The sequence below is a fragment of the Psilocybe cubensis genome, chromosome 1 (genome assembly GCF_017499595.1).
Source record: "Psilocybe cubensis strain MGC-MH-2018 chromosome 1, whole genome shotgun sequence".
NCBI lineage: Eukaryota > Fungi > Basidiomycota > Agaricomycetes > Agaricales > Agrocybaceae > Psilocybe > Psilocybe cubensis.
In genome coordinates, this window is record NC_062999.1 from 383,686 (window position 1) to 408,495 (window position 24,810).

At 45.5% G+C, this 24,810-nt stretch overlaps 9 protein-coding genes across 9 annotated transcripts; 4 read left to right on the top strand and 5 right to left on the bottom strand.

The window, feature by feature from the left end:
* Positions 1 to 1,351: 1,351 nt before the first annotated feature.
* Positions 1,352 to 2,956, top strand: JR316_0000099 (uncharacterized protein; the record flags this gene model as incomplete). The annotated part of the gene is made up of 1 exon (XM_047885914.1): positions 1,352 to 2,956. One exon carries the CDS (start codon positions 1,352 to 1,354, stop codon positions 2,954 to 2,956), a length of 1,605 nt encoding a protein of 534 aa, XP_047753660.1.
* A 1,782-nt stretch (positions 2,957 to 4,738) lies between these two features.
* Positions 4,739 to 7,560, top strand: JR316_0000100 (uncharacterized protein; the record flags this gene model as incomplete). Its single annotated transcript, XM_047885915.1, has 10 exons — positions 4,739 to 4,775; positions 4,832 to 4,872; positions 4,924 to 5,197; positions 5,252 to 5,460; positions 5,515 to 5,616; positions 5,666 to 6,161; positions 6,217 to 6,912; positions 6,969 to 7,042; positions 7,101 to 7,240; positions 7,293 to 7,560. 10 exons carry the CDS (start codon positions 4,739 to 4,741, stop codon positions 7,558 to 7,560), a joined length of 2,337 nt encoding a protein of 778 aa, XP_047753661.1.
* Positions 7,561 to 8,499: 939 nt separating this feature from the next.
* JR316_0000101 (uncharacterized protein) lies at positions 8,500 to 9,785 on the top strand (the record flags this gene model as incomplete). Its single annotated transcript, XM_047885916.1, has 6 exons — positions 8,500 to 8,549; positions 8,825 to 9,000; positions 9,058 to 9,240; positions 9,296 to 9,369; positions 9,416 to 9,555; positions 9,611 to 9,785. 6 exons carry the CDS (start codon positions 8,500 to 8,502, stop codon positions 9,783 to 9,785), a joined length of 798 nt encoding a protein of 265 aa, XP_047753662.1.
* Positions 9,786 to 10,673: 888 nt separating this feature from the next.
* On the bottom strand, positions 10,674 to 12,156 carry JR316_0000102 (Aromatic aminotransferase ISS1; the record flags this gene model as incomplete). The annotated part of the gene is made up of 4 exons (XM_047885917.1): positions 10,674 to 11,577; positions 11,626 to 11,640; positions 11,697 to 12,035; positions 12,098 to 12,156. The coding sequence occupies 4 exons, from the start codon at positions 12,154 to 12,156 to the stop codon at positions 10,674 to 10,676; spliced, it is 1,317 nt and encodes a 438-aa protein (XP_047753663.1).
* A 190-nt stretch (positions 12,157 to 12,346) lies between these two features.
* On the bottom strand, positions 12,347 to 13,244 carry JR316_0000103 (RWD domain-containing protein 2B; the record flags this gene model as incomplete). The annotated part of the gene is made up of 2 exons (XM_047885918.1): positions 12,347 to 12,854; positions 12,907 to 13,244. The coding sequence occupies 2 exons, from the start codon at positions 13,242 to 13,244 to the stop codon at positions 12,347 to 12,349; spliced, it is 846 nt and encodes a 281-aa protein (XP_047753664.1).
* Positions 13,245 to 13,505: 261 nt separating this feature from the next.
* Positions 13,506 to 15,118, bottom strand: JR316_0000104 (putative exopolygalacturonase C; the record flags this gene model as incomplete). The annotated part of the gene is made up of 13 exons (XM_047885919.1): positions 13,506 to 13,571; positions 13,631 to 13,710; positions 13,766 to 13,827; positions 13,877 to 13,918; positions 13,978 to 14,063; positions 14,122 to 14,137; positions 14,195 to 14,211; positions 14,272 to 14,314; positions 14,366 to 14,427; positions 14,489 to 14,507; positions 14,563 to 14,654; positions 14,923 to 14,949; positions 14,999 to 15,118. 13 exons carry the CDS (start codon positions 15,116 to 15,118, stop codon positions 13,506 to 13,508), a joined length of 732 nt encoding a protein of 243 aa, XP_047753665.1.
* A 314-nt stretch (positions 15,119 to 15,432) lies between these two features.
* Positions 15,433 to 15,883, bottom strand: JR316_0000105 (putative exopolygalacturonase C; the record flags this gene model as incomplete). The annotated part of the gene is made up of 2 exons (XM_047885920.1): positions 15,433 to 15,464; positions 15,607 to 15,883. 2 exons carry the CDS (start codon positions 15,881 to 15,883, stop codon positions 15,433 to 15,435), a joined length of 309 nt encoding a protein of 102 aa, XP_047753666.1.
* Positions 15,884 to 16,535: 652 nt separating this feature from the next.
* JR316_0000106 (uncharacterized protein) lies at positions 16,536 to 18,763 on the bottom strand (the record flags this gene model as incomplete). The annotated part of the gene is made up of 13 exons (XM_047885921.1): positions 16,536 to 16,698; positions 16,746 to 17,163; positions 17,221 to 17,519; positions 17,567 to 17,712; positions 17,767 to 17,776; positions 17,838 to 17,862; positions 17,930 to 17,947; positions 18,007 to 18,036; positions 18,094 to 18,120; positions 18,182 to 18,290; positions 18,345 to 18,416; positions 18,470 to 18,489; positions 18,556 to 18,763. The coding sequence occupies 13 exons, from the start codon at positions 18,761 to 18,763 to the stop codon at positions 16,536 to 16,538; spliced, it is 1,545 nt and encodes a 514-aa protein (XP_047753667.1).
* Positions 18,764 to 21,122: 2,359 nt separating this feature from the next.
* JR316_0000107 (uncharacterized protein) lies at positions 21,123 to 24,459 on the top strand (the record flags this gene model as incomplete). The annotated part of the gene is made up of 10 exons (XM_047885922.1): positions 21,123 to 21,246; positions 21,303 to 21,632; positions 21,689 to 21,750; positions 21,864 to 22,051; positions 22,110 to 22,176; positions 22,471 to 22,569; positions 22,618 to 22,627; positions 22,996 to 23,477; positions 23,549 to 23,680; positions 23,734 to 24,459. 10 exons carry the CDS (start codon positions 21,123 to 21,125, stop codon positions 24,457 to 24,459), a joined length of 2,220 nt encoding a protein of 739 aa, XP_047753668.1.
* Between the last annotated feature and the right edge of the window lie 351 nt (positions 24,460 to 24,810).

The following is a 24,810-nucleotide window of genomic DNA, read 5'->3' on the forward strand; positions in this document are numbered from 1 at the left end:
GGTGCTTACTACTGCTTACGGGATTCCCTGATCTATCTGAGCTGTACATAGGTATATCCACATGAATTTTTGAGCAATGACAGTGAGGTGATGACTTGAATTTCACTACTCGAGTTTTCCTCCAAAAACGAGAGGTTGATTCTTGAGGCTATGCCAAAAATATCAGTTTCTAGTACAACAAAGCGCTCTTGAGTATTGTGATATTCACTGTGCTACTATGCTCTCTCCGCAGTAAGTATAACGTCGAGGGAGGTAGGATATTCACACGGTTTAATTTTTTTAAACTTCTGTTCATTCTCAGAACATCATAGAACGCCGAACAGATGTGCTGGCGCGGGTCCAATAAAGGGCACATCGCTTTCGTCTCAACGAAACACGGTCACGCATTGCACATACGTTTTGGGACCGTGACTCCAAGGGTCTCCGCTTAATTTCTGTGGCATTACCCTTCCTTTCCTCACCTACCCACTTCTGCCTACTTCTCCCCCGACCATTTATCCCTCACCAGCAATCGTTACAGCTTATTGCTGCAGTAAGTAGTCTTCCAGCACCTAGTAGAATTATTTGACCGAACAGCCGTAGGATCCAAAGTTTCTGCGACTTCCCCATTCCCGTGAGGATTGAGCGCATTTAGCGAGGTATGTTCTTGGGCTCTAGTAAGCAATAAGGCCCAGTCGCTGATGAGGCCTCTTAGTTGCGCACATTCTCGCACCACGAATAAACCACTATCGACTCCGTGTCTGAATCCGCAAACCGTGAGTTCATCACCAGAGGTAATGCCTTGGAGTACTCTCTCAACGACTAATTCCGATTGTAGGCAGGTCGGTTTTTCTATAACGATGGCTCATTCATCCCAATTACAATCATCATACGAATCCCACCCGTCCATCTTTGTGCCCTCTTCTTCCTCTACCTCCTCTGCCGCGTCGCTTCCCCCTACGAAGAAAGATTTCCTTTCTCGGCAACACTGTCCTTGTGTACGCTTCACAGACACTTCAATGTCATGTCGCCAGCGAATTCTACAGGGGAACTTATGCGAAAGTTGTCGTTGGAAAGACGCGACCGAACGGTTAATCATGAACTGCGAAATGTTTCTTCGAGGAGAAATAGGTTCTATGGCGCATGAAGGCAAGTTATATATAACAAGCTGCGAGACGCCGTCGATGGCTTACCTTACTTATCAGATACAAATGTATCCGCCGTGAGTGTCAGAGGCACCGGATGTCACCAGCGCAATGATTGCCCCCTTCCCGATGCCGTCAATGCCATCCAACGGCTATCTTCAAGGTGTCTTGCGATTTCAGACCGCAACCGCGCACCCTGCCAGACTTGTAATGTGTGCCGCTCCGGCATGCAGATTCAAGCGGTCCTGGCAGCCACTCTAAACCTATATTGGCGCTACAAATGCATCATTATAAGACGCGCAAATGAAACTCACGACCCAATAACCTCAAAACTCCCCAACGAGCTTGTCGTCATTATATTCAAATTCGCGTGTGATGACGACTGGGATGGGCCGCTGACTTTAGGCGCGGTATGCCAGCAATGGCGCGCCATAATCTACGCAACGCCGTCATTTTGGACGACAATCTGGCTAAATGTCAAGCTTGCCTTCGGCAGCAGTTATAACCCAGATAGTGCAATGTCGAGTCGAAATCAGAGGAAGATGGATTTGTTCCGTGGATGGCTTGCACGTAGTGGTGAACTCCCAATTTCGTTATGGCTTACCTTGGGGAAGAAGTACACGGGGCAGGCCAACGAAATTCAGCGCGAGCTTCGACAGGACGAGGTCGAGCGGGAGTTTGGGCCCTTTGTTGCTCTAGTAAACAGCTACTCGTCGAGGTTCAAATTCATTGACATAGAAGCTCTACAAAGTATGCTGCTAGCCCTCGGGCCAGCGTACGAAGGACCGTTGCTCCGACGCTTGAAGATAACGGCTTTGGACGGGGGGCATTATTACACTCCGGAAAAGGAAGACGAAGATACCGAGGAGGAATTTACTGCCATATCGCGTCAGGCAGCCGATGGACGCAATCTGGAGCTGTTCTTGATTAACCACGAATTCAACAACATCGACTGCCAAAGGTTAAATGTAACAAACATTTCATCTCAATATTTTGAAACAGAATCACTACTTCGAGCTCTAAAAGAAACTCCAGACGTTCTTGAGTGTAGGATGGCGTATTATATTCACACTCCACTCGCTACCGCGGAGCCAGTCACTCATTTACGTCTTACAAGCCTATCGATAAAGGATGGGTTGAATCAAGGACTGGAAATTTTGATGGAGGTATGCCTCCCGTCTTTAAAAGTCCTCAAGGTACACCTACCCGGGCAGTCCGATGTCGTCGACAACTGCATCCTGATCTCGGAGTTCATTCACAACTCCAACTGCAAGCTGACTGAATTGGAACTTTTTTTTGCCAATCTTCAAGAAAACGAGGTTGAGGCGATAATGGCGTACCTTTTATGGACACGACTTTTGCACGATCTCGAGGAATTCACTTTGCTCAAGTTGGATTTCAACCCCGATTCATTGTTCGATGTTTTGAGTCGTAGCTCATTGAATGGAATACATTCCGCATACGCTAAAGAAGACGGAAACTGCAAGTACGACCACCTAAATCCCCAGGAGGTAGACCCGGACACGATGGTTTTCCTCCCTAGTTTGAAATCATTCACATATTCCTTGACTACGTCCGACCTCCGCGACACTATACCTTGGAATACTTTGGTTGATTCCTTTGGGCCCCTGTCAAAGGCCCAACGTCGACCCTTGACAAGCGTCAAAATCATCCCCGAGTGGAAACTCGGCAATCTGAAGACGACAAAACCGCTTCTGGATTCCCTCTCCCTCTCCCAAGATTCCGTAAAAAATCTTATCACGGCCATACAAGCGGGATGCCACATAATGCTGCCTGCAGAGATTGAAGAAGATGATCTAGCAGAAGTATAAATCACAAACACTAAAAGTTATGAATCACGACGATATTGCCATTTATGTCCAGCCATTGCCATCTATGCACATTATTTCTGTATATCTACATCATCCAGCACCATATGTACAGTATTTACACTACAAATCTATGTCAACATAATACTCATGTCGCGTTTGAATGAGTAAACCTCCTCCTCCAGGTTGTTCGTTATGCATAGTAGTAACATGATGCAACTCTATTTACATTCTAGTAGCCTCTCGACGAATGTATAAGCTAGAGGTATTTTTCAGACCCTATATGCTTCAATAAGCTTACTCACATTTTATTTACTTCAAGCCGCCAATCCACGTTTAGAGGTCACAAAATATCAACTGTCGCCACCGTGTCAGTACAGTTGTGTCGCAACGCGCGACTATAGACGCGCGTCGCGCGGTGACTACAGACACGCGTCGCATGATGGGCCTGTCACTGTCACTGCACTGCCTTAGGTAATGACAACAGCGGGTTGAGGAGAAGCCGAGATTCCATGTCTGACCTTTTTCACCTTTCCACTTGCCTTCCTCCCGAGGTCCAAATTCTTCTCTCAAGTTTCTATCAGACCAGCGGATTCAGCACATTATGTGTGTCTAACGACTGTGGAGCAAGCATATGACCTACATCGTTTTGCATTGCATGGAAAATCCACAAGAGTTTCCACCATCCCACAGAAAAGGTTCGGAATACTGATTCGTCGACAACTCAACGTTGTGCACCTTGCTTATGTGTACTGTTTGCTAGAGCCCGAAATTTCTGCGGAAGAAAGCCTCAAATTCATGTGGTGGCTCTCATGTGTCTTCAAGTAGATGTCCTCTACGTTTTTTGCCTCAGACAACACGATGCCGTTACCCTACATTGTGCTCTCTATTGAACCTCTCAAAAACGACCCTCAAAAACGCACCCTGTCAAGAAGACGCCAAAAGACGTCCCTAAAGCGGGCAACTTGCCAAATGGTTAATCATTTGATCACGCTGAGCTAATTAAAGTAGCCTCGTACATGCAGTGGCCACAAAGTCGAGAAAATTTGGGCTTTCTTTTGAACGTCATGTCTATTTGTGGCTGCAAATTTAGAGACAACACAAAGGTCCTGCGCATGCTGTTCGATTATTTTTTCAATTCCATTTTTCCCACTGTCTACTCATGATATCCGTTTAAATAGGCTCAGAATATAGATTGAATTCGGTGAGTGTAATATCTCGACTTATTACGTTCCAGTATATAATGATCCAGATACAGGGCTTCTTGATGATTGTTGTGGCTTTGCATACTTGTGTCACTTCCGAAATGGGACTTAACTAGTTAACTAGCAATTGCATATTCCTGGACGCTCTATAAGCGAACTTGTTCATCCATTCTTTCAAGGTTGTATACACCAAGCTTATCCCCTTTGTTTGCCGCCGGTGTTTTGGAGCTGCGATGCGCAAAAAACCAATAGGACGCACGATAGCCTTTGCATTGTTTATTCGGACCACTTAAAGGTTGGAAACAAGGTCTAAGTGACCTGTCTTTAAAGCTCTCTATCCATTATGTCCGTCATAGTTGGGCTTCAACGACAAAGGAGTCCGAATAAGTTGAGCACTTTTGCTTGACATCTTCCGCTACATTTGTGGCAGGTAAAGTAAGGGGTTGATTCGAGTCTGCTTTTTCTTTAATATTTACAGGGGGCATGGGGGTATAAAAGAAAAACCAACTCACAGTTATTCCTCAGTTCTACATTCAAGAACCCGGGCGGTCCATTGCTAACAAGCAAACAAATCTCAACGATGTCTAAATCGACGAACAACCTCATTTTTCGCAACTGTGAGTGTGATCTCATCGCGACGTCGCGCAGACATGAAAATCTGACATTTGTGCAGTCTTGACTGACGATGTTGTGTCCACCAAGGCGACAGCCTTCGTAAGATTTTAATGCCTCATCGGATAACAATTGTCGCTCACACCCCAGTAGACGCCGGATATCATCCCCCACTTTGGCAACAAAGTCGATCCGGCGGTTTTGATCAGTGAATACGACCTGTTCATGAGCCTCCCGCTTCAACCAAGCGAGACCAACAATGTCTTTTTCAGAGGACAGACGACCTCTAGCGTTACCGCAGGATCCAAGACTGCCGTTGTTCTCCGTGCGGTTCCCAGCGAGCTCATCTTGTGGCCTCAAGTTTGGAACCAAGTCAAGCCCACTGGCCCAGGGCCTCTCGTTATCGATACTTCCACTCCCAACTCAGGTACGCTAAACATCATTAACGTACAATGACTATACTAAAGGAGGTGTTTATCAGTGGTTGCATTGGGCACACCGTTCGCATTTAAGCCACCAAACATGGGCGGGTTCAACACCACGCTGATCGCCACGCAGTCTCCAGTTCCGGCTGTGGTCAACTCGAAGACACGTTTCAGGGACGCGTTGCAAGCACCACCTGCTAATGCCAACAACTGGCAGGACATGGTCGACTTTATCAACAACGACACATCGACCGTCTTTTACAATGTAATTTTCTTTGGAAGCTTGTCATATGAAACCTTGCTCACCATTAATATCTAGGTCGTTGTCGCGGACCCTAACGCACCAGTCATCAGTGTCTCCACACGCCTTCGGGTTATCGACGATGGTACATCCCCTCTCAACTTTTTGATAACCCTTGCAGTATGTTCTTGCTTGACTATAATTTGGCAATACAATTAACACACGATAGACTTCGACGATGCCAGCGGGAACATCTGTGTCTATGTCTTCCCCAAGTGGGATGATCAATCTGGACAAGGTCGCTCTCACAGATGATATTGGAGTTCATGTCAGCCTCTCGGGCGGATTTGACGACATCATCACACTCAACATCTTCCCCGCGGCAGAAGATACGATTGAGACGTTTGCTTGGGTCTCCCTTCAAGCAAGCATTGTCGTGCCCCAAACTGGTCTCATCCCCATCAGCGAAGTCTTTTTGCTTGGATCCCTTAACGTTGTGTTCCACGATGACGCTACCACCAACTTGAGGTTCTCGAGTCCAACCGCCAATCAGCTTAAGGAACATCTCAAAGTGAAGAAAGCTGAAGCTCAGGCTGTCGTGGTTCAGGAAGGCACTGTTGGGACCACTGACGTTATCAGTGGTGCAGCAACTGGATGGTGGTTCCGTGATGCGATCGGCGACACAAACTCATTCCCTCGAACGTCTGTTGTGTCTCATTCACCTGGTGTGCATTTTTCATCTTTTCGTCTCGATTAAAATTATAATTTAGCATACCATAGACATCCAACCCGTTGGAAATGTTCCTCAATCTGATTCACAGACCATTCTTGGAGGTTCCAATGCCAATACGGATTGGTCGGATGCGAATGCCATCGATGTGAGCCAAGGCGCACCCAACTTTATATATTTACGAGGGAATTGCACATTGGGAAACGATTTCGTGACCGAATTCAGGCTGTTCTGTGTTCCAAACGCCATCCTGATCTACCCGACCAACTATGCTCAGTTCTCAGTCACTGACTTCGACGTCAATGGAGACCCTTTCGTTGCCACTCGCACCATCACATCGACCTCTGCAAATAGTTTCAATGTACTGGACACGGCGTTTGACTTGTTGAACCCACTACCTCTGCCATCGGGAAGTGACCACTACTGCCTAATCGCTGAATCGCGCAATCCTACTGCCGACAACCCGGACCCTGATTGGCCGCATGAAGACACAGGCGCATTTGCTTCGGGTGAGTTGTGGTCTTCATTAGATTCTCAGAAGGAACTCACCGTCGGTCTCATAGCCGCTGGATTCAACACGTGGGTTGCTAGTAACCCCGATGTCTGTGTGAGGGATATCACATACCAGGCTGGTGGTGCTCAAATAATCTGCACCGCCCTCATCTCTATTCCAGGAGGTGTGTTCCCCTCCTCTGCTGAGTGGACGTTGGAGGTAGATGCGGTGAACGCCCCTGTTGGTTCTTCCTGTATGTATTTCAGCTTCACTTTCCTTTAAAATGCATCAAACAACTGATTTGTACAGGGGCTTTAACTGGAAATGGTCCTTCGGTTCCTGGTCTCTCCATCGGTTTTGCTCGGACAACCATTACCAATCAGGTTTAGTTATATTTGCTTTTGATCATTAATGCGGAAACTAATCAGTCAATTACTGTAGCAGTCTGAAGGTTGCCATTTCACTGGTCTTCCGTCGAGCGGCTACTCGTTCTCGGTTATCTTGCAATGGTTCTCCGAAGGCTTCACTCCTGGTGATGGCATGACCCTCTCCTTCGTTTTGTTCACGACTTCTGCCCCCACGTAGGTTTCATCCCTTCTCCCATGAAGTAAATCTCACGTTTGTGGATCACAGGGCAAATGTGAATACCAGCAACTTTTTCAAGGACGCTGTATCCCTTCCTCACAGAGCAGTCGACTGGCCTTTCACCGTTGGTATCCACCACCCAGGAATTGAGAACCAAGGTGACGGTAAGAAAAACAACAAAGGATACCTCGGTCGCCGCTACAAGGAGATTGGGCCTAACCAATGGCCTTACACGATGTCTAACAACTTCAAGACAATCCCGCCTACTGTTGTCTACTCCGTCGGCGGAGATAGCTGGAACTTCAAGTTCTCCTAATGGTCGGCACGGATGACGAGGACGCATAATAGACAATGGTTACAATGAAAATTGGAAGCTGAACTACGGTACTTAATGAGAAATATAAAAGCATAAAAAAACTTTGTTTTACTACTATGACAAAGATGTTGTGGCATTGGTCAATGTGTGTCTGTATATATGTAGGCCAGTCACAACGCTCTATGAGCTCATTAAGTTTGTAGTGGGGGCCACAAACTGCCTCCTTTCATGACGCCCACCGTCATGACGAGCATGAAATTATGGTACGCTACTTCACGCTATAGCCAAAAATCAGGATTTTAGCAGGATCCTCTGATTTTGTCCCTGATCATATAAGTTGTAAGTTTGGCTTGCTTGATGGTTTCAGTACTTCGCCGAAGTCTTTGTCTTGTAGTGTTCGGAAAGGCCTTCATTCCGGAGGTTTCTGTGGTATGCCGTTGTAATACCATCCGTCAATCTCGTAAGTCTAGTTTTCTTAACTGGAGGATGGTGTCTCTCTGTCACTTGCCTTTATTTGACTGGATCTAGAATCTTCCCATCCTCTCGCTCTCCATGGCGCCAGAGCGAGATATGTTATCTCCGGTTTTGGTGTGATAAAGTGCTTCCAGGGCTTTAATATATTCTTCTAGTACGTCTGCATTGGATTGTATCCTGTCTAGCAGTGAATCGAGCATCGAGTGATTTTAGTCTGTTCTTTAGGTCAGTATTGGGTTTAGCTATGTTAGCGTCCATTTTTGTTGTTTTTGTGCTTGCAAAGTTTCTTGTGAATGTCGAGACATACCCTAACATTCTTGAATATTTTTGTGTCGAGTGGATTGTGGTTTATATTTTTAACGATGTCATCAACTTGAACTTGGGCGGCGTTTCAGATGGTTTTGATTGCTTTTATGAGTTTCTTGTTCTTTATAAGGGAGTAGGACGGTCCATCTGCTTTCCCCAATGAAGGGAGATTCGGAACTTTTGAATCCCGTTGAAACCGTCATGGCATGGTTAGTTTTACTAATTTGGCCTGAGGCTAGTTGTAGTTACGGGTCGCATTATAGGTATATTTTGGTTGTGTACAATCTATCCTGCAGTAGGATTGGGTTGTGTCTTGAGAGTATGTAAAGACAGCTTCATTTAGGTGTGCTTTGAACCACCCATCTATGAATCCTGCTTCCATGAGTATCTGTAGACTTGTGACTATTTTCTTTTGGTTTTTGTACGCTGGGAGGTAGCCTATGGCTTCATCTACAATGTTAAAATTGCTTAACACAAATTCTAGGGTCGGAGGGCTTCCATCTAATACAAACAACTTCAATGTACTGCACACAGCCTTTGACTTGTTAAATTCATTGCCTCCACCACCGGGACTTGACCACTACACCGAGTCGAGCAATCCTACTGCCGACAATCCGGACCCAGACTGGATACATGAAGACACAGGCATATCTGCTTCGAGTGAGTCGTGGTCGTCAGTAGATCAGAACGGACTCGGATTCATCGTCGGTTGTTTAGCTGCTGGATTCAACACTTGGGTTGCTCGTAGCCCTGATGGCTGCGTGCAGAGTACCACATACCAGGACAGTGGCGCACAGATGACCTGCACCGCCCATATTGATATTCCAGCCGGTGTATACCCCTCGTCTGCTGAGTGGACGCTGGAGGTAGATGCGCAAAATGCCCCTGTCGGTTCTTCCTGTATGCGTTCTCCGTCACTTCCCTTTACAACGGATTAAATAATTGAACTGTGTAGGGGCTTTAACTGCATATGGACCTTCAGTTCCTGGTATTTCCATTGGCTTCTCCCGGACAACCATTACCGATCAGGTTTGTCAGGCAATAATGCACAGATAATTATTAATAATTACTGTAGGAGTCCGAGGAATGCCACTTTACTGGCATTCCATCGAGTGGATACTCATTCTCCGTTGTTCTTCAATGGTTCTCGGAGGGAAAGGCTCCTGGCACTGACATGAGCTTCTCCATCGTTTTATCGACTACCTCCCCCCCTGAGTATGTTTCATGGCTTCTCCCATGAAATAAATCTCATATTACCGTGACAATACAGGGGAACCGTGAATACCAATAACAACAAAGTACACCTTGGCCGCCGCCGCTACAAGGAGATTGGGTCCAACCAATGGCCACATGCGGAGATGGACAAGGATGACAACTTGAAGTCAATCCCGCCTGATATCGTCTACTCCGTCGGCGGAGACCACTGGAACTTCAAGTTCTCCTAATTGCTCGGCACAAGCTGGTAAATCGAAATTGGTAAACACTGTAAAGAAATCTTGAGACTGGGATACGGTACTATTTCACAAATATAAAAGCAACAAAAAAATCTATGCTTAACTACGACAGAGTTGTAGTGGGGTTGGACAATGTGATCACAAGTGTATATGAAAACCATCATTCTGACTCCACTGAGGTTCTAGAGGATGTCATTTAAATAATCGAAGGTCAGGGCCATAATTAATATATTCAGTTTCTACGACAGAGATGTGGTGGCTCCGAAGGGCGAAAAAATCAAATCGACAATGCGAGTCCTTGTCCTCGTATTGGCTACGGTACTATTCGTAAAAGCAAAACGCAAAAACTATGTCCTACTACTGCCACAGAGATGTTGTGGCAGCGTCCACCCAATATGGGTAATTGGGTAATCGATCCGAAAGAGGATGGGAGGCCGAGACTAGCCCTTGCTGAGCTTGGTTGTAACGTCCCTGTGCGTTTACTGTGGCGATATCGTTACCAGTAACGTGGTGCCATTTCTTGAGGGGGGGTTGGAATATCGACATCCTTTCTCAAGAAAAATTCGCCATGACGAAAGAGATCATCGAGGATATTGTTAGCAATGTCGCAGGGTTGTAGGAAGAGCTTTTTTTCGACCCTATTCAGTTTATCAGTATATAACTGAAGAAGTATCATATCATACCGGCGCCGCTCCAATGATAGCCCACTATCAGCTCATCGAAATCATCAACTACCCATACTAAGTCCCCAATGTATGTTCATACAATAATTATATTTTGAACTTCCTTCTCGACCTTGGAAAAGTGTTGAAGCGAGAAACAATGTTGAATACAAGCGAAGATGATATATAGATGACATCAAAGATCATATTTGTGTATTCAGTTTGCACTATCGTCTTCTTGCTTCCAGCCAAAGGCATCACCGCATTGGCCTAATCGCTCGCACACTTTGACCACTTTATGATCATCTATATTTGCGACGGAGAAGCGTATCCACCTATCCACTTCTTCAACCTTTACGTCGGCTTCTACATTTTTCCAATCTTCATCGTTCCGCTCGCGGTCTTGATCACCCTTGTCACCGCTCTCTTTCTCCTCCAAAAAAAAGGATGAAGGTAGTGTCACAACCCCGACTTGCTCAGCGAGTCTCCGGCTGACATCTGTCGCCTTCACATACAGGAACGGGTGCTTCACGTACGCGTAATAGCCTCCTTGTGCTCCAATATGCCATTTTTCGGGTAACCGTGACTTGAATAGCTGGTGTCGCGCATGCACCTGCTTGGCGGTGGTAGTGATAAAAGACCGTAGCTCGGGGAGCAGAGGTGCAAGTGCCATTTGAATGGGACGTGGAGCGCAAATTTGCAGAGTATCCAGAATAGATTTGATAGAACGAAGGAGGATTGGCGATGCCACAATGGCACCCAGGCGGTGTCCAGGTAAACAGTATGCTTTCGAGAACGAGAAAAGATGTATAAAGGTGCTTCGCCACGCAAGGCTGTTTGCATTTGAGAACACGGTGTGAGGAGGGGACCCGGTGACGATAAAATCGCGGTATGTTTCGTCGACGATGAGTGCAACTCGAAACTCCGCTGCTAACGCGGCAAACTCTGAAATGAGGGTTGGAGAATATGTGGCACCTGTAGGATTGTTTGGAGTCACGAGTACAATGGCCTTGGTGTTTTTGGTGATGAGTTCCCGACAACGATCAACAGAAGGGGTGAAACCATCCTCTGGACGCGTTGTAAGAGGGATCGTCTTAATCCCTAGGAGTGTCAAAGTCATTCTAAATGCCGTCAGGATGCGTTTGAACGATCCACGAGAGGCATCTTACTGGTGGTTAAAGTACCTGAGAGATTTCAGCAATTGAATAGGAATCATGAGGGTACAATTTTTTGCACTCACCAAGGCACCGGCAGAATAATTTCATCACCTGCGTCTGCCACACTCATCGTAGTCGCTACAAACGCCAAATTACAGCCAGATGTCAAAGCTACGTCATCTGCGTTGATGTCAGAGTTCGAGCCATATACAAGTTTCATCTGGCCAACGAGTGCTTGACGTAGGTCGGGTTCGCCATCCCATCGTGTATAACCAAAGCTGGTAGGAGAGGACGCTGCTTTTCCTAATGCAGATTGGACAGAATCAGGTGGGGGAACTCCGGGAACTCCTTGAGACATGTCAAGTAAGGGTCGCTTTTCAGAGGGTTTGTATCGACTTGCCCATTCGTAAGCAAGAGGAATGCTACAATGCCATTGTCAGACCTATGGACAGAACGACAAGAAGGAAGGGTTCATGGAACTCACGGTGGAGCTATTGTTGATAATACACCACGCGAAACTCTAAATCCCAGTGAGGTCGACATTGGATAAACACCTGGCAATATCTATGCGTCGGCGGCTATGTGGTTCGAGAACAAGACTTTGGAGAAAGGGTGAGAGCAATCGCGATGGCGTTATCGAACTAATCGGACCGGTAAGCCGTAGGAATCAAATACGAAAAGAGAGCACGTACGGAAAACGCAAAGGAGACCATCGACACAATACTTCAAAATATCATTTTGTGCCAGTACTTCCAATTCCCATCTCAACAACATACTCTTCTCTGCCAATTCTCCTCATTTCCTCAACAACTTTGCCAACTTTTTGAAACTCTTTCCAGCGAGGGTGCCCTTCCGTTGAATCATCATCAAGCAGTGTCCGATCGCATTCGCGTGGCTGCAGAGGTTCGACAAATCGCACTTTCAAAGCAAGCCATTGCATGGCCTTGACATTCTCAACAAACTCTTCGATGTTCTGGCGATCTCCTTGAGCGTAGATAACGCCAGGGTAGCCCACTTTGGCAAAGCCAGTCAGAGACAAGGAGGATGACCACTGTTGTAAAGAACGTCGTTTATTAGGGGATATTAGGTGATGAGATGTGAACAGGACATGGTAGGGTTCGACAGGAGACCGCCCTATAGCAGATGCTGGTAAGGGAGAGTTGTCAGTGCCGCAATGACGTTCGTGTTCTTCGTGCAGTAGCGGAAGCAAATGTAAGGAGACGAGTTGATAAATTGGGAACCTATAATTGATATCAATCAGCGAATGAAATGTGGAAAACTTGCGAAACGCACTCCGAGTCTGAGATTTCCTCCAATTTGTTGGAAATGAAAGAGTTCCACCAGTCTTGTTGGGAGCGCGACATATCCTCGCCCTTGACAGATACAGCACTCCCTCTCCCCCCTGCGGCAGAAAACGCAACTTCAAACCATGTTTTATAGCCAATAAGACGTATGCTGAAGAGCGCTGGGGATTCCAGGCGGTGAGTAGAATCTGGATCTAGGGAATATGCATCTAACGCTTCGGTCCATCCAGAATTGTCGTCGATAAATCTGAGTTCTTCATCAGGAAGCAATGAACATTTAATGAGTTGAAGTTCTTCGAGTTGGCGCGTTATAGACTCGGATAACATTGAACGTTTAAGGTGATGCAGCAGAAATAATAAAGGGCTTTCCACTTTCAGTTTGAAAAAATCGGAGCAAAGATCGGAGTTGGAAACTCGACGAGCTTACTTAGCCAACGGCATAGCGGCATCAGTCTCGCTTTGATTCCTCACAGGCTCGCACTGAGTTTGGCATCAGACAAATGTTGTGTTTTCTGTCAAATTATTCCAATGTTGGAATTGTATTACAAGGTAAAGAAGGCATCATGGATGATATAGGCAGCCTCCTAATCAGAGTCCAGCTTTTGTCCTAATGAAAAGTCCATCCCAGCACTTAAATCCGACATCAGTCGAGATCTAATAGGAATTTTAACTTTAAGTGACATGTATGAAGAAACGTGTATATTGGCACATACCGTCGTGGAGTTACACATAACTGCAACAGGCGCACCCGTTTCGGTAGTAGCAAAAATGTCTTTGGCTACGATGTTTACAGCTGAGAGAAATGTCAATGAGAACACTGGTAGAGTGTAGGTTGGATAGACATCTACCGGTGTCAGGATATAAATCAAATATTACCACTTCTTTCCCTGTAGCTCCAGGTACAGAATACCTGATAAAGTGATGAGTTTATATAAATTAACGGAAGACTATGAGCTTACCAGCAAGGGTCGCTTACACAGGATCCCTCAACGTATGGAACACTGTCATAATATAGGAAGTGAGAATATTGCTTAGGGAGAACGCCATACACTGTACGAACTCTTTTACTATACCAACAAAATTTTGGAATAAAAAGTCTTCGATATGTGTATTGTTGGTACTTGTCGTGTTTGGTTTGGGACCAACCTTGAAATAAATGTCAATGATTTTGACATCCCAGGCTTCACAAGAAAATGTCCCTCACTCCTTGATCCCAATAGCTACGTTAGGAGAGTCATTAAATAAACTTGATATATACGACAGTCGACAACACTCACTTTTGTGTCACATATATCTGGAGAAACCATGGAAAGTGAGGAGATTGATATGTGAGAATGGTGTGGATATAACTCACAGGAAACGGCACTCCTTCAAAGGCAATATTCTTCCAAGTGATGCTGGTAACAACTGTCAATTAATGTTCAGATTTATGAAAAAATGAAGCATACTTCCTCGCGAGGCCATTCCCCCCTGTCCAGCTCTTAAATCTTGCACCATACAAGGTGTTTTTCTATTGACATGATAGCGCGTTAGCCTAGTAAAAATCAACTGTCTGTCAATGCCATGCATACCATAACAATATTTTCGATTCTGTGCGGTACATCAGCTTACGAGAGACAACGCATCGAACTTGCATGAGGCTTACAAAACGTTTTGAACATCAGCAACAGAGCCCCCTTTCCCTAATGATCCAATTGAGAGGCCGTGACCTCCTTCGCAATACGAATCCCTGAGGGCCTGTTAGTTAGCTGAAAGCAATCCCGTTAAGGTCAAATGGCACCTGAAGTGTATGTTTTTGGCCCCACTTCCAACAGTTAGGCAGTCGTCGCCATTTTGAATATGGTTGTTTTCAAACAACATGTTCGTCCCGCCAGCTGAAAATCCTGTATTTCATGAGTTAATCAGAAGGTCGTTTACGAAAACAATTTCGAGTACCATCTCTGTAATAGGCGATCAGGATAACTTGTGGAGGCGTTTCGTATAAGTACAATTATAATGCACTTACGTGTTGAACGGGAAGGACTTCATTGGCCTTGATTAGAATGCTGTAGAGACTACACTGAGGTGTAGAGTAATCTTACGCTAGTATCCGACACAGCGACGATCTTATTATTGAAAGCATGGAGGTTGTTTGAACCACTTGTAGCGAAGTTCCAACCAATAGGCTGCAGTTCAACATATGGCAAATCAGCAGGATGCATTTGTATTCCAATCCATAAATACCACCAACTTTCCAGATTTTCATGTCTCGAATTACGCCGTTGTTTATCTTGCTGAACGCCCATCCATGTGGGCGATTAACTTGCTGTTGAGCATCCCACCACTAATTAGGGGTGTTAACAGACGAGAATCATAGATCGTCAAATAAGGAAATCTCGGCTCACCGCTTGCCCATGGCCATCTACCCACCCCCATTTTGGATTTGTTGATCCCCGTAAGGTGACATTGTTGCCTCCAGTAAATGTGAACCTATACGCATGTTGTACAGTTTGAATACAAACGAGAATATTACTCGCTAGTCGAGACCCACCATGACCCCGAGAACGCCTGTTGAAATACGTTCAACAAAAGAAAGGGTAAAAAATAGATCCTCAGAGCATACCGAAGACCCAACGATGGCTTATTGTTAGAGTGGACAAGGAAAAAATTAGAAATACGCCTTTCTGAGGTGGTCAAACTTGATGCTTACCTTGGATTGTCGGAATATCAGAAGGATATGTCAGGTTCCCTTCAATGACAACCTCAACATTGTTAAGGATTGGGAAGGTCAATGGTGTGAATATGTTGTAGGTGATGCCCTCTTTGAAAAGAATGGTTGAATTGGTGGAAAACTTTGGAAGAGCGGCAAGCAGTGCTGGGGTGTCATCTTTCCCAGAGATATGTGGAACAGTGAATGTGTTCCATGCGTAAACTCCGATAGCGCAGGAGAGGAACTGTATGAGTATCTGAAAGGTAAGTGGGATCATTGTTGGAGTCGCCTGGACGTTCGAAGCTATGATGGATCTTTAAGAGCTTGTTATCTCAACATGGAGAGTCCGGTATGTTTTAAAGAGTCATCGCGTCGACAAAGAAGCTAGTCTTTGCCTTCTGTCTTCCTTCCATGTGACGGGGATCGATGTTGCTAGTTCAATGAATGTATGGATGGCCGACAGCTGGCTACAGAAAATGACCGCGTTATGCTATGCGACGTTCCGGTCGGACCGCCTCCCGAGATGGACACGTTGCTTAACAAGGCTAAGTCGAAGCGGAATATTGATGGGTGTTGATTGACATAGAGGTGTTTCGAAGGAACTTCCATTACCCATGTTTTCACTAAGACAGCTGTCTGTATAGGCGCGTTGAGAGTACTAATTTGATGTACCTGTACAGTGCCTGGGCAGCTGTATGTGGATGCTAAAAGGTTTGGCAAGTGTCAAATGCCAGACTCTCGCCGCATTTTCTCCTTTGTTGTTTGCGAGATGCTGTGACTCCGAGCCACTAATTAACATAAAGTGGCATCTGACCTTCACATTACCTAAACATTGAATTGATGTCTATGCTATCCGATTCAACCGTTAACTTTACAGATAGTGTATACCTCGAACGAAAAAGAGTAAAAAAACCTTTCCAATGAAGTTTTTAATCAATCCATTCTGGCTCAACCGATGGAAGCCATCTGGCCATAGGGATATAAGGCTTCCCGTCTTCCTCCTTGAGATCCATACGCATCTTAACTGTGCGGTGTATCTTCACTCCCTCTAATCGCTGCTTAGGGATCACCCGTCCGCGTCCGCGATTGATCCTAATCAACGATCAGTGGTTGCTCAAAAGACATAAGAGGAAACATACGATAGTCTTGTAGCCCAAGAGTCATCATCCTTTTGGAATTTGATTTTCTGCGGTATAAGCTCCAGAATCCACCAGGACTTAGAAATCTTAAGCATATCGTTCTTATCGCTTAGTGCGTCCGCCAGATCTTCCTCTTCCTCGTTGACAAAGTCGTCGACAGTTGCTGATGCACCGTTGAGACTTAGAATTCTGAGATCTCTTGTTTTCTGCGGGGGTGCACCTGAAAATTCTGTCACTGGATCCGGTCGATCTTTTACATGAGGCCATAGGGTGCATGGGTCAATGCCCGCTATCTTGAAAGAGTCACGGTGAAACATAATGCCAGTGCGCAATTTGAAGCACTCTCGAATCATCCAGCGCAGCGAGATGCGTGCTAGATTATTGCGAACCTCATTCTTGACAGCGCCTCCTCCAACATCTGGACCAATCGACCGTCAAAATGGTTGAGACCGAATTTTGAGTTTGAAGAACAAACCGCAATGACACCCAGCAAACCACACCTCCTCCACATTGGTACGATGTTGTCCATGTGTGTATTGTCGTTCTAGTTCGCGTAAGGTATGCTTTCGCTTTGACTTTCTTACCGATGGATGCACTTCGTTCCATTTCAGCCCCAGCTCCATTTCCTCATGCGTAGGACGATTAAAAAAATTTGGTTTGAATCGCACACGATGCTCATCAAGAGCCAAAGCTTGTCGGAAGTTTTTGACGTGCGTATTGAATGTCGTGAAAGGTAAGCGTTTTGGAATGATACCGACAGACCCAACAGTATCCCTGAACTATATGAGTCAACTATCTCTGGATAGTGAATGATGGCTTACCAGACGCCGATTAGCTCGATATCAACATCAATGGAAAAGGCCTTCTTGAAGGCAGCACTTTGTTCCCACCCTCTTTGGTCTTCACGAGAATACATCTTGTATGCGAATGGGACTTGCTGGTGGTTGTCTCTGGGAAGTAACCCGACCTTTCGGAGTCATCAAAATCAAGTCTGATTTCATTTCCAACACGAAGCTTGTACCTTATGGAGCCTGACGGAGAATATGATTGAGAAAGCAGTCATCTGGACAAAATTTAGCGCTGAATACTCACATTCCGGCAAGCGCTCTGGCCGTATCTGTAAATACCATCTCACGTTAGACATGTCGTTTATTAAAGGAGTGGCGGAACACGGGAACACGTACAGGCACCTCTGGAAAAACCTGAATGGGGTGTAATCATATTAATATCGCGTATCATGAATTATAATGGAATCGCCCACCGAACAGGAATATCTTATCCCCAGCCTTGTCTGATATTTTAAGCTTTCAGGAATTTGCGTCCCCATGATATGGCATGAGATACATACAATTTTGCATGAGGAATTCGTAGCCTCCTGACATCGCCGAACGGATTATCAGATGTGTGAAATAAAAACTGCGCAGATAGCAAATTACCCATAACATGAGCATCGAGATGAACGCCGACCATGGTGTCCATGAGCTTGTGCAATTTGGCCATCATAGGTTTTGCAATTTGAGGGATTGTATATGTGCCGATACCAGCCTTGAGAAGACTCGGCAATGAGAATTACGGCAAAACGGAAATAAAGGGGCTTACTTGATAATACACCATCTGCTGCTCTGGTTCGTCTTTCCGCAACATCGAGAAGAAGTTTACGATGTTCGAGTTCTGTTCTCTTCCCCTCAGCTCATGGACCGAATAAAGGAAGAAGGGGGACTGACGTCATCGTCAAACTGGTCGCCTGAACTCATTTGCGGAGGCAAAGGCAAGGTAAGAAACGAAAAGTTTGGGCTTTGAGGGTACTGACCTGTTCCATCGAAGCACAGAATGACAGTTCGATGTTTGTGTGTAGGGGGAATAGTAGGCTCCAGTTTATCGTAAAATCCAGAGTCGCCTTCAGCTCTAGGAGAGGTAGTTTTAGGGAATCCAGGGTACTGGTCGCTTATAGACGAATCAGTAGATAGTGCCTTTTCGTCGATAGAGGTCATAGTTTTGCTGCGGGCTCGCGTGTGCATTGTGGCCAGGCGAGAGTCGAGGGGTGCTTTGATAGTCCAGTGTAATTTTCTTATAAAGATTTTTGAAGGTCCCAGGGTGTGTTTTGACAGGTCATATTTATTGACATCCTTATTCGCCTTAAAGCGCACTAGTACGAAAAGAGCAGTTGTCTCTCGGCAATGATGTCTGATGGAGTGTCATGGGCATATCACATTGGACTTGACTTCGAAGGGTGAGGTTGAAAAGAACTCGGAATAGAACGAAGATGCCCGCCAACCATCGACATAAGGCACGGAGTGGAAGAGTACAGGTCCTTTGATATTTTGGCTTGAGGCTTGCATCATTTACCAATGGCAGTCCCACGAACACAATTGTGGCGATGGCTAATGAGGGCAGGTTGATCCACTCTCGGGATTTCATTAGCGTAAGCTTCGAAGGAGCTAATAAATCGAAGCTCCTATGAAACACTGACACCACATCGCATCATAAAGCCACTATGGGCGTTAGGTAGAGATGCAGCTGTGAATAAATTTCGGGGTCATGAGCTGATGCCAACACTTTGCCACAGCACGAGGTTGCGAAGACGACTTCTGGACGTTGGGTAAACATGAAGATAAGATATCCAACAGATATATCAATCTTTTACATTGAAAACGACGGACCTTGAAGATACTTGGTCAATGTCCCGTCATGAAGTTTAAAGCTTGCTCAGAGGCTCCAAGTCTCGCTTCTTCACATGGATCACCGGGATCATGACTTCAGGAATCAATGAATAGCTTTTGTAGGTAATTAGGAGTAGGAGGTTCATTTCGCGTTGGATTCGAGGTACATTAGATTTCCGAACCCGGAGAACTCAACGAGAGCTTGGGCGAGGGATGTCTCGGCTCTCCACCTAATTTTTGCGCACGCGGTCGGGGCCGGGCATGTCACATGATACAGTTAAAACTCCGATTTAATGTCGAAAGGGGCTATAAAATTACCCAAATAAGTTAGCTAGTTCGCCAGAGAACATTATTGGAACACAAGCTGTTTTTAAGAAATCTTTGGTCTCAGATATTTCAGGTTATGTCACTAGAAATGGATGTCAAGCATTTCAAGTCTCTCTGCGTCAAAAAAATCATAACAATAGTTACAAGCTTAGCTTATTGAAGTTATTCTATCGCTGCAAGGCTCAAAGACACAGTCTTATTCTTGACTGCGCTTGGTACGTGGAAAGAGCGAGAACTAACTTCATGCGTATTGAACGTATGCTCAACGTATCATAATATTTGCGCGCTTACTTATTATAAATAATAGTGCTACTCAATTATCTTTTCTACGATGTTGTTTAATTTTTAAAAACATGTGGAACAGTTTAGCCGACGTGCTTGGTAGTAAATTCATGTGGTGCACATCATGGCGGTATTTGAATCTATCAATACCCATGCCGAACGGCCGTTCTCAAAGTTATCAGTAGCCATCTAATCGTCTTCGCTAGAATCCCCCTATTCGTATCTATTTCTTCCAATATGGCGCGTAATTCGCGCGTTAGAGAGACAGCATGCACCTAGGTATCAGCAAAATAAGGATCTCACTTCCTGGGAAAGAATGGCAATTTTCCTCATTAACAATGCAAAAACAGTTGTGTGAAGTTCAGGGGCTGAGAGGCTTGCTCTAGATGGGTGGAATTGTTGACAGAATGCGCACCTTGCCAGGTATTGGGAAAAATAGCTGAAAACGCGCGCAAAGAGAATAAAGACGCGGTTGCTGCGGTCGGCATGTTGGCCGCTTTCAAGCTCATTCAAACTCAGAAAGGCACACCATCAGTATACACCACATGAATTTTACTACCAAGCACGTCGGCTAAACTGTTCCACATGGTTTTAAAAATTAAACAACATCGTAAAAAAGAGAATTGAGTAGCACTAATACGCTGAAGGTGTATTGAATTCCAATCTTATCTTATCTATCGTTTCTCCCGGCGGATTCACGACCGGATCTGGCACAGCCCCAAAGCATGATGTAAATCACCGAATAAAAGAACACATGTCGGACTTCAGCCGGTCCCATTGGGTTTTTAATATAGGCCCTTTCATGACCTTGAACCATCTTGCCGTGTTCTTCCACCTTTCAAACATCCACACAAATCGAATGTGGTGTTAAAAACCCCTCATACCCAATTCCATTGATTTCATGGGCTCAGGAGGCAAGGACAAAGAGCCAAGACAAAAGAAGAAACCAGGGCGCGTGTACGTCACTCTTCATTAATGCTATTGCGCAATGTATTCACTTTCGAGATGACTGCAAAGACCTACTTCATGCAAGGAATGTAGAAGACTGAAGCTGCGTTGCGACCGCAATGTGAGAGCCCCCTTGCTCGTCTGTCCATGAACAGCGCCCATGGTGTCACTGTCGGCGCTGTTTGTCCACGTGTGCAACGCCCAAATTCTAACCATCCCCGCCCGTAGGTTCCCTGCGAAAAATGTGTTTCGAGAGGTTGTGGATCGATCTGTCCAGATGGCAAGTATCTGATCATTTGAATGCCCATTCCCGTATTCGAATTGATATATATTCGTATAGGAGTTTTGCAACCTGGCAAAGGAGGCCGTTTATACTTGGCCGACACAGAAGAATTGTACAATCGTATCGAAGACATTTCTTCTCGTAACCGGGAACTAGAGGCGGCCCTTCGCAAACTCCAGGAAACAGTTTCTCCAGAACAACCACATCCGCTACTGGCGACGAATGTGCTCAGACTGAACACTCAGCAAGGCACCCCGTCTGAGCCCAGTACATCTTCCTCTAGCAAGTCACCTTCAACTTCAAGAATCAGCCCAACGACGCACCCACCAGAAACTGATCTCCCGGGAATGAAAGTAGACGAAGAGCAGCATGTTGTGGATGCATTTGGTATGTCCTTCTCTCTCTTATTCTGGTATTAGCTCAGTAAACACATCAATCACAAGGCACTTTGGCAGTTAATCGACTAGGGGAATCGAGCTTCCTCGGTAGGAGTGCTCGCCCGGAGGTGTGTAACTTTCTATTTCTCCATTTATTTTACTCATGTTCTACCTGTTAGTATCTGGTAACGGTATGGATGTTTGAGATATTTTTGTTGCCCGTATGCTCATGCTATCTTAGGTTACAAATCTACCACGAAGAATGCACCGGCCTGCTCTTCCACGATTAAGCCTACGAATAAGAGAGGCATCATTTCCAGAAAGAGAGCTTTACAACGACACTCTTCTCGCTGAGATTCTAGAGTTTCTCCCCCCACAGGCCGAGGCTCTGCATTTGTGCGAAGTGTATCTGGAATATGGGAAATATTTGTGAGACCAAGTATAGCCGTATGTGGAAAGAAGTTCTGAAGTTCTGACACATTTTTAGGTATGCACCCATTTCGAAGCATGAGCTTCTAGAGGAAACTCTGGCAGTGGTATACCGAGCAAGGCAAGTATGCACGATCTTCGTATGTCCCTTTTCCATTAATATGACATATCACAGGCACTTTGGAGGTTTCGAGCATCATCATTTACTATCCCTTCTTTACATTGTGTTTTCCATCGCTACACTCTTCAATCCTAATCAACAACCTTTCTCTACCGATGCCCAGGAATATTATTACCTATCACGAACATCGCTTGGATTTACACAGCCCTTTCACGAGACATCTCTAACCTCCATTCAGATTCTAGTAGGCTACTTCTTTCCCCTCGTGGCAAATATTCTCACTCTCCTGCTGTCGTAGATTCACATGGCCCACTATATAGAACTAAGTGATATGGAACCGGAGGGCTTTGAATCCGCATGGATACATGTCGGAAATGCTGTACGTCTTGGGATGAAGGTGCGTGTTTGTCTATGCTTTGTTCTTTATGATTGATCATGTACACAGGCTGGCCTGAGTGAGTCTCCAGTGCACCATTTCTCAGGGAGAGTACTGAGACTAATATGCCATATTGAAAGATCTCAACAGTACACGATGGAAGCTTCCGGAAATCGTGGTACAGCGGCGCCATGACTTATTTTGGAGGTTGTTTGTGACGGATACATGGTCGGTATGTCACTGGGCGTACATCGTTGTTCACTGCCTTGTTTTGTTGATATAAATGATACCAGAGCTTTTATCTTGGCAGATTTCCCAGTATATCCACAGGCCATTTTGACTGTCCTGCTCCGTCCAACACAGTTGACTCAAATCATGATTCAACCGATTGTACGTCAAAACCTATCTTTAGAATATCCCCGTCCATCTGAAATTCCTCTCTATCAGTTTACCAATGGAATATCAGTTTCGCAATTCTTCTCCACGATGTATTACAAACGGCATTCGGACCGAAGGAGCCACCTTATTCCACCATCACAGACCTCGACCGTAAAATTCGAGATTTTCACGTCCCAAGTCAATGGATAACGCCAGACGAAGGTATGGAAGAACCGCCCCTTGAAATTGCAATGTATCGTTGGCTCGTTCTTTCTGCTAAAGAGATAAGTGAGTCAATATCATTAAGAGTTTCCAATTTGCTCGTTACTAACTCGAGGACGCCAGCGCTTCTCAATTTACATCGCTCCTACTTTGCACTTGCCCTTCAAGAATCGTCTGGTGATCTCCAGCGGCATCGATACCTCCCTTCTGTTGTAGCTATATACCGTTCATCGTGGAGACTCGTCCGAGGCCTTGCACTAACATGGACAGTCATACCCAAATTTCTTGCTCGGGTTACTCTTGCGTGGTCGCATGGCCTCTCAGCTGCTGTATGTATTGTCATATCCATCTGATCAATGACCCACATAATTGATCTATTGTCGTTATCTTACCCACCTAGGTTGTGCTATGCCTTTTGGTGACGCGTGCCCCTACATCTCCTCTGACAACGCCAGCTTTAGAAGAATTAGACCATTTAAATTCTTTATTCGATTCAGCTGCACCTTCGTGTGGGCCAGCTGAGAAATTGCTGGTCCGTATTTATTTATTTCTTTGCGCTGATGAAACCAAACGATTTTCCCCTAGAATTCTGTCCAAACGCTCCGCCGTAAAGCGCAAGAGGCGGTTGGTCTCCCACACTTCCGTTTCCACCACACTGACGAGGGTACCTCGATATCCACAACAGAGCTTGACAGGTTGAATGGCAAGACATATCTGCATACGGACAATGGGTCTTCAGGGGGGCCGACAACAATGGATCCTCGGTCGCGTGCAACGTCGGTAACCATCTCTGATATCGCCGATGGTCATAACCGTCCCTCTCCTTTCCACAACCACAACATCGCCAATTTGCACCCGACGATAGTACGCGACCTACGTGAATTCAGTCATTATAACGCCATATCCACCACTCCTTCGTCCATGTCTTTTTCTGACGTCCCTAGCGTTCCACTTCCTACAACTCATACACAATCTCATTCGAACCCGCGAACACTAGCTCCTCCGCCACCGCCGAGAGATCCTTCGCCTGAGACTGATAAACTGCTTCTACAACAGTTTGATCCTACTCCTTCCGCTTCACAATCTCAACCACTCCTTCCTCCTCGCAATGAATCGCTCTTCCAGTCTCTCCAGGCAGCAACATACTTCCACACCCAACCAGATTCATTCCTAGATCCGCGCTCCCGAATGGGAATGGGAATGATGTTCGCGCCAGGTTTTCAAAGCGGCTTTACTGGTGGTTACGGTGCATCGCCCATCGCCCTGGATCCATCGTGGAACAACTTCGTCGAGCAACTTGGGTTCGGTTAACATTTTTCATGACAAACACATCTTCCCTAACCATCCTTCCGAGCTAATCCCTGTATGCATGTGAAAGAAATTTAGTAAGTGTTAGCGACCTCAGTTCGACAATAATGCCTGTATGTATTATCACTTTCATTCTACAATATATACCCGCCTCTGGATGTTTCGTCATGAGCTTCTCGATACGGTTAAAGAACGGTGGTTTAAGATGATGCTATATTCACAAAGAGTCAATTATCAACCAGACCTAGTACCCGTGAATTTATGTTTGATATTTTTTGCAAAACATTCTCTCTCAGGGGTTAGTCAGTCGGTGCACGTATTCAACCAAAGCCCTGTTGGTAGAGATCGAATTTA